This window comes from Pan troglodytes, chromosome 4, assembly GCF_028858775.2.
Source record: "Pan troglodytes isolate AG18354 chromosome 4, NHGRI_mPanTro3-v2.0_pri, whole genome shotgun sequence".
Taxonomy (NCBI): Eukaryota; Metazoa; Chordata; class Mammalia; order Primates; family Hominidae; genus Pan; species Pan troglodytes.
In genome coordinates this window covers 36638130-36650282 of record NC_072402.2, presented here as the reverse complement: position 1 = coordinate 36650282, position 12153 = coordinate 36638130, and the positions used below count along the sequence as shown (strand labels likewise).

General features: G+C 35.9%; 1 protein-coding gene across 6 annotated transcripts in view; it reads right to left on the bottom strand.

Annotated features, from left to right (window-relative positions):
- The window catches only part of HOMER1 (homer scaffold protein 1), a 142500-nt gene that overhangs the window by 24432 nt on the left and 105915 nt on the right, over positions 1–12153 (bottom strand). For all 6 annotated transcript variants that reach the window (XM_054684276.2, XM_016953092.4, XM_016953093.4 and 3 more), the window contains 2 exons: positions 4966–5122; positions 603–713 (listed from right to left, as the gene is read on the bottom strand). In XM_054684276.2, coding sequence (XP_054540251.1) covers positions 603–713; positions 4966–5122 — 268 coding nt within the window. The remainder of the gene's footprint in view (positions 1–602; positions 714–4965; positions 5123–12153) is intronic.

The window sequence follows — 12153 nt, the reverse complement described above, 5'->3', positions numbered from 1 at the left end:
TCTTAACATTCAAACTATATCAAGGCAAGGGAAGGTCTTGTTTTTCCCTGAAATTATTGTTCTAGTTCTTAGAAAAAGATGATTTTAAAAACATTCCTTCATATTGACTTTTAGAGGGATGAATTCATCTTTATATGTACGTTGTCTAGAACAATAATCTTAAGCAACAGCAACAAGTCTAACTTGGTGCTTCTGGTACAGCAATGCTTAGAAATAACAATCTGAACATTTTAATGTTGCTTCAAGCTTTGTGGATATAATTCTTTCCTAAGATATTAAAGTTTTGACTGGAACCCAGAGAAACCAACAGCTTTTAAAATCCATTTAACCCCTAATGATTTTCTGTTGACCGTATAAATGCAACTCTCATCTGGAAGGCAATAGGTGGTATCTCGGTCTGACTGCCTCACCACAGTTCATAATAACAGAAATAAGGATAGAGAAAATATGAGCAAGCTTAATACCACTCAAGAAAAATTTCATCCTAAAAAAAGGTCACAACCTGACTTTATTCCATAAAATACTTTTAAATTTGACATGGAATCTAATACTTTGTACAAACATGTTAGCTAGATTACAGATGAGTAAAAAGCAGCAAATACCTCTTCCTTCAGTTTCAGTGTCTCTTCCAGTTCTTGTATTGTCTGATTTAATTCTGTCTTATGAGTATGTACTGCATTTGCTTGGCTACTAACACATTCAAGTTCAGTCACCTAAAATTAAATGAGAACACAGATTAACTTAAATTTCAACTTTAAAGAGTTTCTTGCTAAATACATAGCCCCAAATAAGTGAATAGTATATTCTGAATAAATATATAAAAATTAATTTTGAGAAATATTAAGACACTCAAGGTAGAGTGAATAGATTCTTCAAAGATATAAAACTAGGAAAAGGGAAAAATAATCATTTACATGGCTTAGTCATAGAAAGGTTAGGATAACTTAAATTAAGTGATTAATGACAGTAGAGAATCCCTATAATGAAAGTCTTCTTTAAAAATTTCTTCCAAAAACATATTCGAGATCAGATATGACCATCTGTCCTTCATCTGTAGCCTCCAAATTCAATATGGGTTCTGAAAACTGGCCTTGCAGAAGTGAGAATTTTTTCAAATACATTTCCAACATGTAAGAGAATCTGGAAGAGAAAATAGGCTTAAAATACAACTTAAATCATTAGATACTGGAATGACTTTACATCAATAGTGTCTCTTACGGGTAAGATAAAATTTTGTTAGTCAATAAGAATTTACTGGGGGCCCAAAGAGTAATATAACTTTTAATGAGCACTTGGTATTTTTTGAGAGAACAGAGAGGGGCACTGTCCTTCAAGTTATACCATCTAAAACTAGAATCAGCAATAGACAGAAGTCAATATAAATACACACACACACACACACACATGCACGCACACACCCTATCACAGTTCTTTACATATATCATGTGCTTATAAAATTCTGGTTTACTAGAAGATAATAAATTCTAGATTATTAAAGAAACAGAGTAAATCCCTCTCCCTGGCATTTTCCAAATATCAAATTACCCTCTACATTCTGTGATTCTCTCTCTTATATAATTTTCTTCCTTTCTTCTCATGTACTAATAGCCTCGTTACAAACCCTTATCATCCAGACCTGAACAAAACCAACAGCCTCCCAGTGGACTTAATTATAACCTTTTTTTTGTCTATTCTGCAAATTGCTAAGATTCATCTTTCATTCCTGTGATTCTACCATTCAAAGACTTTCAGCAGCTCATCTTTTTTACGGTATCAGATCTAAACCCTCAGATCCTCTGTATATTGGCCCCAACCTTCTCAACCATCCACACTGCCCAAGATACTCAGTGAGTACTTCCAACTAAAAGCAGGCAAATCTCCTTGTCCTAAGAACAAGTGATATTCATTCCCAACTTGTTGATTTAACTAGAATGTCCTCTCTTGCCTCTGAAAACCATTCGGACCTAACCAAACCCTTAACTCTTAGCTCAGCATGTACTTTCTCCAGAAAGCCATTCCTATCTGCTCAAGTCTTCAAGGCTCTCCTCTGGTTCACAAAACCAAGCATCTGTTCAAAAATCTAGGGAATTATTTCACTTATTGTTTAATGTGTATTTGTTTTGTCTCATTATATAATAAATTCCTTAAGGGGAGTTCCAATTCTGATAATGATGAAATAGTTTTTATTGGAGTAACTTTCCTATAGATAACAATTGCAAATTGTGGGCAAAATGTAAAAGTCAACTGTTTGAAGGACCTGGTGAGTAACCAAATTGGGCAAAAGACTGCAAGAAAGCAGTCACTTTGGGTGATTTCCACATCTTTTTGCCTGAAGGTACTCTGCAGTCTGGCTGCATTGCTTGACTGAACAAGCAGAAATCCATAGTCTTATTTCTCTGAGAAGCCTGAGAATTTTAGGACTCTGCAGAACACCTGGAACAACTAGGAGTAGGAAAAGAGCTGGAAGGCTGAAAGAACTAAACTGCGATGGTGCTCAACAGAGATGACAGTTTGAAGTTCTGCTAGTCCCTGCTAAATTAGAGGGCCTTGGTAAATACCTCAAGCTTTGCAGTGAAACCTTGGAAAGGGTTATGTCTTAGAGATAAAGATTTCCTAGGACAACGTGATTTACCCTAGGGTTACAGCAAAATTGAAATACATGAATTCTAACAAAGCATAAGTACACAACTCCACAAATTCAAGATAATCTCCAAATAACTGCCTGTTGAAACAAAAACTCAACATTATTCAAAAATAACAAAATCTGTGGTCTCTACAACATCTCATTTGCAATGTCCAATACAAAATTAAAAATGACTAGTCATTTTTCTGAAAAAACAGTAAAATGTAACTTATAATCAAGACAAAATTTATCTAAATAAAAGTGGAGATAATTTGTTGGCAGTACACTTGGAGTACAAAAACTGCTCAAGGAGGTTATTCAGGCTGAAGGGAAACAATACCTGATAGAAATTCAGATCTACAGGAAAGAAGCACAGTGGAAACTGAAAATATGTGAGTAAATAAATATATTATGTTTCTTAAGTTCTTTAATATTCAATTGACTATTTAAAGAGAAAATTTCTTAAGGGCAGAGATTACACAATAAGGAGACATGATAGCTCCTTAATATTTTCTGGCTATGACAATTGTCATAAATTTTTTTTATTGTGGTAAAAAACATATAACATAAAATTTATCATCTTAGTCATTTTAAGTGTATAGTTCAATAGTGTTAAGTATTTATATTCACATTGCTGTGAAACAGATCTCCAGAACTTTTTTAACTTACAAAACTGTAAGTCTATACCCATTAAACAACTCTCCTTTCCCCCACCTCTCTTAAGTTAATTTTTACACACAGGATAGAATAACATTTACTCAAGTTTCTAACATTTCCACTCTGTCTCAACTCCATTTCCTTTTCTTTCTTTCTTTTTTTTTTTTTTTTCTGAGATAAGGCCTTGCTCTGTTACCCAAGCTGGAGTATGCAGTGGCGTGATCTCAGCTCACTTTAGCCTCTGCCTCCTGGGCTCAAGTGATGTTCCCACCTCAGCCTCCTAAGTAGCTGGAACTATAGGGACATGCCATCACACCCAGCTAATTTTTGTATTCTTAGTGGAGATGGGGTTTCACCATGTTGCCCAGGCTGGTCCTGAACTTCTGGGCTCAAGCAATCCATCCTCCTTAGCCTCCCAAAGTGCTGGGATTATAGGTGTGAGCCAATGTGCCCAGCTTGGAATTTTTTTTAAAAGGAGAAATTAAAGGCATCTGTTGGGTGAAGCACTTCAATGCCTTGAATTTAAAAAAAAAAAACTTCTTTTTTTTGTTTTTTGTTTTTTAGAGACAGAGTCTTGCTCTGTCACCCAAGCTAGAGTGCAGTAGAGCTATCATAATTCACTGCAGCCTCCAATTCCTGGGCTCAAGCAATCCTTTCCACTCAGCATTCCAAGTAGCTAGGACTACAGGCGTGTGTCCCCATGCTTGGTTAACTAAAAAAAAAAAATTTTTTTTTTTTTAAATGGAGATGGGGTCTTGCCATGTTGCCTGGGCTAATCTCAAACTCTTGGCCTGAGAGCATTAAAACACTTTACAAGTAATTATCTGGGCTTCTGATATTAATGGTATTGAAATTTCTGGTTTTCTTTTTCTGCACCAAATCTCTAATATTACCAAAGTTAATAATTTTCTACTTGTATTTTTCAAATTGTTCCTTCTTTAAAAAGAAAATAATAAAAGCAGCTCATTGACTCACTGCAACTCATTGAGACAGTGCAATTACATGGCAATTAAGTGTCTCAACAAATTTTCATAGGAATTGTACAGAATACATACTTTTGACTCAGTGCAACTACATGCCAATTAAGTATTCAATTAATCTTCACAGGAATTGTACAGAGTACTTATTATTCCTACTTTACAGATGAGAATACTGAGCTGGAAGAAGGAAATAACTTATCAAAGATCATACAGATAATAACCGGCAGAACTGGAATTCGCACTCTGGAATACTCTGGTCTTGTAAACCAGAAATGGAGAATCCCCTCCCCAGAACAACTCAGGAAAAAAGCATTCCCGCTTCACCGTCAACACCCAAAGCTGAAATTCTAATTAAACTACTCCCTGAATTTTTTCTCAGCACACACTTTAACTACCATGTCAGTACTAATCAACTAGCACTAATACATTAGTGCTTTTATGTACTTTGTGCATTACTGCTAGTCCCCATGGATAATATGGGGAATCAACATGGTTTGTTGACTTCAAAAGGCGTATATTCTTCATTCTCACTAAACTATGGAAAATATTTTTCTTAATCAAACAAACGCATATCATACAACCCATATCTATGTTCTGACATCCTAGAACTAGAAGATATCCCTGTGCTGAATCTACACGCAAATTTCTTCTGATCAAGAAAACCTGTTAGCCCTAAATCCCTATAGACATCAGCCCTGAAATTACCCGCTTGTGCAGACGTTCTGCTTCCTCTTGATAGGCAGCAAGTTGCTGTTTCCATTGTTTCACATTGGCAGTGGACTCCAGCAGGGCTGCAGTGAGTTTGGCATTATTTCCTTTGAGGGTAGCCAGTTCAGCCTCCCAATGTTTGCTGATTGCTGAACTGAAATAAAACAAAAAGAAAATTCTATCCATTACACCAACTACTGTTACCTTGAAGGGACAGCAAGACTCAGTTCTATTGTAGGGTTTATAGTCTAAGAATGTTTTCTTTTCTTTTTTTTTTTTTTTTTTTGAGATGGAGTCTCGCTCTGTCGCCCAGGCTGGAGTGTAGTGGCGCAATCTTGGCTCACTGCAACCTCCGCCTCCTGGGTTCAAGCGATTCTCCTGCCTCAGTCTCCTGAGTAGCTGGGACTACAGGCACACGCCACCATGCCCAGTTAATTTTTTTATATTTTTTTAGTACAGACGGGGTTTCGCCATGTTGGCCAGGCTGGTCTTGAACTCCTGACCTCAGGTGATCCACCTGCCTCAGCCTCCCAAAGTACTGGGATTACAGGCGTGAGCCACTGTGACCAGCCCTAAGAATGTTTTCAAAGACAACCCCAAAATACTAAAAAACACAAATACTTTACCAAAATATTCCTAGTAAAGAAAACCTGGCAAGTGAAGAAATATAAAAAGTACTCAAGTACCAGGCTTAACATAGAATGTTTCCAACCTTCATTATGACAGATACAGTTATCTACAGAAGAGTTTCCACCCATTCTCTTTTAAGGAATAAACATTATAGCCTGAAAAACATCTACTAAAAAAACCTAACAATGTATTACATTTTTTACGTGTGTCAAACCCTAAAGTACAATGTTATTCCTTAATGAAAACATATGAGGATGCTTAAATGTCATAAGGTTTGGGATATGTAATGTAGTATTTCTTTTCAAATTGTTTTTGATTTATTTCATCTTATTCAGGACCTTAAAATGTCAAAAATATAAACATTTGCTACAATAAACTGATTTCATAGGAAAGCCTATGCCTACAAACTGGTTCTAAAGACTTGACTTCTGATATAATTCCAGTGTCATAAATAGAAGAAGACAAAAGCAATCACCGTTTTTCCTCATTTAATATTCTACTTGATAAGCTACTACAGTTAAGTACCTCAACTAAAACAATTTTCTACTATAAGACAATTCTTTTAGTTGGAAAGACTCCTCTTGAAAATTCCTTTCTTAACTTTCCAGTGAAGAATTGCCTCATTAGAAAGAAAAAAGTTGTTTCTCTTTCTCATTATTGAAGTTTATTTCTATTAGTTAAATTCTACTAACCTCATCCCATTAACTAACTAGTGAGGCTTATAGCTTTCTTCAATCACCATTTTTTGGGGGTTTGATAAATCATTTGTATTCTAGGGTAAATTTGATGGATTGATATTTTATAGTAATTTTAGCATATATTTTATTTAAAAAGCATAGTTTTCATCACCAAGATTTCTAAAGTTCATCACCAGAAATATGACATATTAGCATCATGAACCCCCTGATATGATGTACAGAGAATGACACAAGATTGTGTCTGTAGTATTCTTGCAATAAATGCGTAACTTCAGTCAAATAATGAGAAAATATCATATAAACCCAAACTGAGGGACAATCTGTAAAATAACTGAAACTCTTCAAACGTGAAGAAAATGAAGGAAACAGGAAATAACAGTTAAATGCAAGGTGGGATCTTAGGTAGGTTCCTAGAACAGAAAGGGAACATTGGTGAAAACTGAGGGTTAGTTAGTAGTATTGTATCAATGCTACTGCCCTGGATTTGATCATTGTATTATGGTTACACAAGATGTTAACATTAAGGGAAGCTGTGTGAAGTGTATACGGGCACTCTGTACAGTTTCTGTGATTTTTCTATAAGTCTAAAATTAGTTTAAAATGAAAAGTTAAAAATATTCCTAAAGTTTACTAAGTGAGAAAATATCATCAAAACATGAAAGGATACAATCAAGCAACAAGCTAAGCTATTAATTTAACAATCCATTTCTATCCTGAAAAAGAAAGCTCTTTTCTTATTCTTCCTTTGTGAAATGATTTTTCAGATTCATGTCTTCTGAAAAAAGCATGCATGGATTCACCTGCTCTAACTGAATTATAGATTTTTCTTTAAACCACCTACCAGTTTTTCCCCTATAGAGATGCGTTTTATTTAAATGGAAACTTCAATCTGATGATTGACATCTTAGTGAGCTAATTTAAACACTTGTTACATGTCAATAGCAAACACCTTTAAAGATTAACTAGAAGAAAAAACGATTATTTACTCCTAAAATCCATTTGTCAAAATCACACAATTATAAAGTAAAATGGATTACCACGTATTTATAGCAGGAGAAATAATTTTAAAATGAGGGTGTTTTTCTATTATATTTATGTGGGTTTTATTTTATAGTCACTAGACAGTAAAATCCATCAAGCATTTTATAACTGCTTACATCACAAGTATTCAGTAATTATCTGTGTAACCTCGGACCCAACACTCAAGCACTTTGGTTCTCAGTTCTTTATATGTCAAATAAATAGATCAGTCAAGATCTGTATTATCCAAATATTAGCATGTGGCTATTTAAATGTAATAGTTCCAAATTAAAGTAAAAAATTCAGCTTTGAATGTGAGACACATTTCATGCACTCAACAGCCACACAAGACTGGTGGCTACCACCCTGGACAGCAAAGATAACAGAACATTTCATCATGACAAAAAGTTCTACTGAACAGTACTGTTCAAGAGGATCCTGACATTCTGCCTTTTCTTTCTTTCTTTCTTTGAGATGGAGTTTTGCTCTTGTTGCCCAGGCTGGAGTGCAATGGCACAATCTCAGCTCATGCAACCTCCGCCTTCCAGGTTCAAGCGATTCTCCTGCCTCAGCCTCCCAAGTAGCTGGGAGATGCCCACCACCATGCCCAGCTATTTTTTTTTTTTATATTTTTAGTAGAGAGAGGGTTTCACCATGTTGGCCAGGCTGGTCGCTAACTCCTGACCTCAGGTGATCCACCCACCTCGGCCTTCCAAAGTGCTGGGATTACAGGCGTGAGCCATCGTGCCCGGTCCTGATTGCCTCTTCGATTCTGTGTGTGAGGCTGAACTGTGTCCCTCCAAAACTCATATATTGAAGTTCTAACTCCCAGGATCTCACAGTATGACTGCATTTGGAGATAGAGTCTTTAAAGAGGTAATTAAGGTTTAATGTGGTCATTAGGGTGGGCCATAATCCAGTATAAATGGTGTCCTTACAAGAGGAGGGGATTAGGACACAGACACATGAACATAAAAAGAGACGACAGCCATCTACAAGATGAGGAGAGAGGCCTCGGAAGAAATGACCCTGCAGACGCCTTGATCTCAGACTTCTAGCCTCCAGAACTATGAGAAAATAGATTTCTATAGTTTAAGCCATGCAGTCTACAGCATTTTTTAGGACAACTCAAGCAAACTAAAAAACATAATTTTTTAAACCCACACTATGTAACCTATCAATTTGCCCCATCTTCCTGAATTGAAGTACATGGATTATATTTCCTGTTCTAATCAAGCTGGCTTTTCTGTGATGAGCTCTTCTTCTCAATCAGATTCTCATTTTTTTCTATGAATTTTTGTCCAATTTTTTCTATATTCAGAATCTGTTTATCAGATTGCATTTTTTCCTTTCATTGATTCAAGTTTTCTCCAACAAGTATTTTCCAGTTATTACACCCATCCTTTCACTTACCAGCAAAACCTGGTGCTTGCCAGTCTGTGCATGCTTAGTCAATGCACTAAATGAAAAGTAAAGGTATTCACTATGAAATAAGTGCAAGGCTAACCTCAGATCAAATCAATTAATGAGTAGTAAATTTTATAACACTAATTTTAATAAAACTTTCAACACTAATAAAAACCTCAAATATAAATATTTTAGCTCTCACATCAGGGATAGAATTTCACACTAGTTTTGGGTAGTAGAATCATATGGAGTTTCTTGACTCCCATTTTAAACTTATCAGGCATGCATATACGGTAACAGGGATTTCATCTATAAAACACTGTAGACCTGGAACATGGAGAATCTACAACAAACCTGTTTAAGAAAAGGTTGGTATTCCTGAACAAGTTGCCTTGCTTTGGTGTAATTTACAAGTTAATACCGATTGGCAGAAGTACTTTTTATATGAGTAGTCTAGGTAGTTATAACACCATATCAATTATTTTAAAACACTTGACTGTTGAAATATATGTTTAAAGTAGGTTAGTAGATTCTTCAAATTCATCCTAGCATTTTCCAGTATTTTCATATTTGGTTGGTATTTAGACCCAAGGAAGCTCAAGTTTAAGATACAACTCTGGTAAAATCTTGAAATATACTATACGTTAATGATAAAATCTAGGTTAAGTGTAATCATTTTATTTTCTACCTGTATCAAGAAGATAACTTCACAATTTCATGTTTGGAGTGGTACTTATGAGCAAGATGGCTACCACAAGCATTTCTAAGGCTCTTGGGAGCCAGAGATACAAAAGGGAATTTGTACCCTCTTGCAGGCTCTTTACCACAGACTTCTATCAGGTTCTCAGGAGAAAGATTGTAGAGGCAGAGAGAGAGACTAGAGAAAGGATCCTGGAAGAGGGGACAGACTTCCATTTGGGAAATTCACAAAGTCTAGCCAAGACCCTTCTTCTCCACAGGACCAAAATCTTAAACCAATGGGAGAAGGATACCCCTAAATCCTGTCATTCTCCCACTTAACCTGGATTCAGGTGAAGACCTGTTATGGCTGGGGGCAAAGAGAATAAAACACTGTAACTCTGTGAGAGGAACAGAAAATAGTCCTGGATTCAGAGGTCTCTAACCTGTGGGACAGAGGCAGGAAACTCCTACACAAGACTCTCAACTATCACAAGGCTGAATTTACCTGTTACTGGGAGAGGGGCAGGATCACTGAGAAAGCCTCATTTCTGAGATCCTGGGACAAAGGGTCTACCCAAGACTGAGGCTGGACAAAAACAACAGAGAACCCCATTCTGTCATCTATTATAGCAGCCTTCCATTGCAGGAAGGTCAAGACTGTAGAGACAGACCTTCTTTGAGGTGTGCACACACACAAAAAAAGACCAAAAGATGAGTGTCGAGCAGTGCGTAGAACCCTCTAGCAATCCTAAGCACAAGGTAATGTTAGAGATGTTTAAAGGCTATAGCATACTCATAGTAACCATACCAACGACAAAATCAAAATCCCTTTCAACCCCCAAATGGACTAACTTTCATATTAACAGCCTAGCAGAAGAGTCATACCCATTTCTAGGAGGAAATAGTGTTCATCATTACTGTCCTCCACACAATGTTTAGCATTCAATGAAAAAAAAAAAATTACAAGATGTATCAAAAAGCAAGAAAAAAAAACACTCCTCACTGTCAAGAAAGAAAGCAATCAACAGAATCATACTCAGAGATTAATCTGATCTTGATCTTGAATAAATCAAGGAAGTAAGATAGCAATGTTAAAGGTGTTAGTGGAAAGAAGGACATCACGTTCACTCAGATTGTGAATTTTAGCAGAGCAATGAAAACTATGGGAAAGAACCCAACAGAAATGTTAGAAATACAGAACATAACAACAGAGGTGAAGAATGCCTTTGACAGGCTCAGTGAACTTCACACAGTTGCATAAAGTCGGTGAACATGGAACATGGAAACAGATCAAGAGAAATCAGCCAAACTGAAACACAAAGAGAAAAAAGAAAAAGAGTTTCTAAGATATGAAGGGCCATGTAAACTGTCTAACAAATGTTTAACTAGAATCATAGAAGGAGAAGAGAGAAGGGCAGAGGAAATATCTGAAGACATAAAGGCTGAGTATTTTCAAAAAATAAAAGACATGAAACCACAGATGCAAAAAGTACAAGAACATATTATACATACAGGAACAAAAATAACAATTACAGTAGCTCCTTATTCATTGTTTCTCTTTCTGTGGTTCCAGTTACACATGGTCAACTATATTCTGAAAATATTACAGTATGATAAAATATTTTGAGAGAGGGAGAGACCACATTCACATAACTTTTATTACAGTATATTCCTATAATTGTCCTATTTTATTATTAGTTCATGTTGTTAATCTCTTACTGTGCCTACTGTAGAAATTAAACTTTATCACAGGTATGTATCTACAGAAAAAAACATAAACATAAACCCTACATATAGGGTTCACTACTATCCATGGTTTCAGGCATCCACTGGGAGTATGCAATATATCCCCTGTGGTTAAGGAGGGACTACTGCATAGTAATACTTCATCACAGATGATGCAATCCAGAAGACAGTGGAGTGACAGTGTTGAAAGAAAACAATCCTCATCCTAGAATTCTACACATAGGAAAAATATCTTTCAAAATGAAGGTGAAATAAAGAGTTTTTCAGGTAAACAAGAGCTCAGATAATTTATTACTAGAAGATGTGTCCTACAAGAAATATTAAAGAAAGTTCTTTAAGTGAGAGTATGACCCCAGAGAGAAATGTAGATCTACACAAAGAGATGAAAATTATTAAAATGAAGATAATTATAAAAGGTCCAAAGGTATGATAATTCGAAGGAGAAATAACAGTCTTTTAAACAAATGGTGCTAAAACAATTGGATAACCACATACAAACATAAATAAATCTCAACCCATATCTCATAGTCTATACGCAAATTAAAAATATAAAACTTCTATAAAATATAAAACTATAAAACTTGAAAAAATTCTTTGTGACCTTGGGTTAGGCAAAAATTTCTTAGATATTATACAATACCAAAAACATGGTCCATTAAAAAAACTGATCACAGGAACTTCATAAACTTAAAAACTTCTCTTTGAACAACACTATTTAAAAATTGAAGAGGCCAAGGGGGTGGCTCATGCCTTAATCCCAGCACTTTGGGAGGCCAACATGAGTGAATCACTTGAGGCCAGGAGTTTGAGAACAGAATGGCCAACATGGCAAAACCTGTCTCTACTAAAAATACAAAAATTAGCTGGATGTGGTGGTGGGCGCCTGTAATCCCAGCTACTCAGGAGGCTGAGGCATGAAAACTGCTTGAACCTAGGAGGCAGAGGTTGCAGTGAGCCAAGATCGTGCCACTGCACTCCAGCCTGGTTGATGAAGCAAGATTTT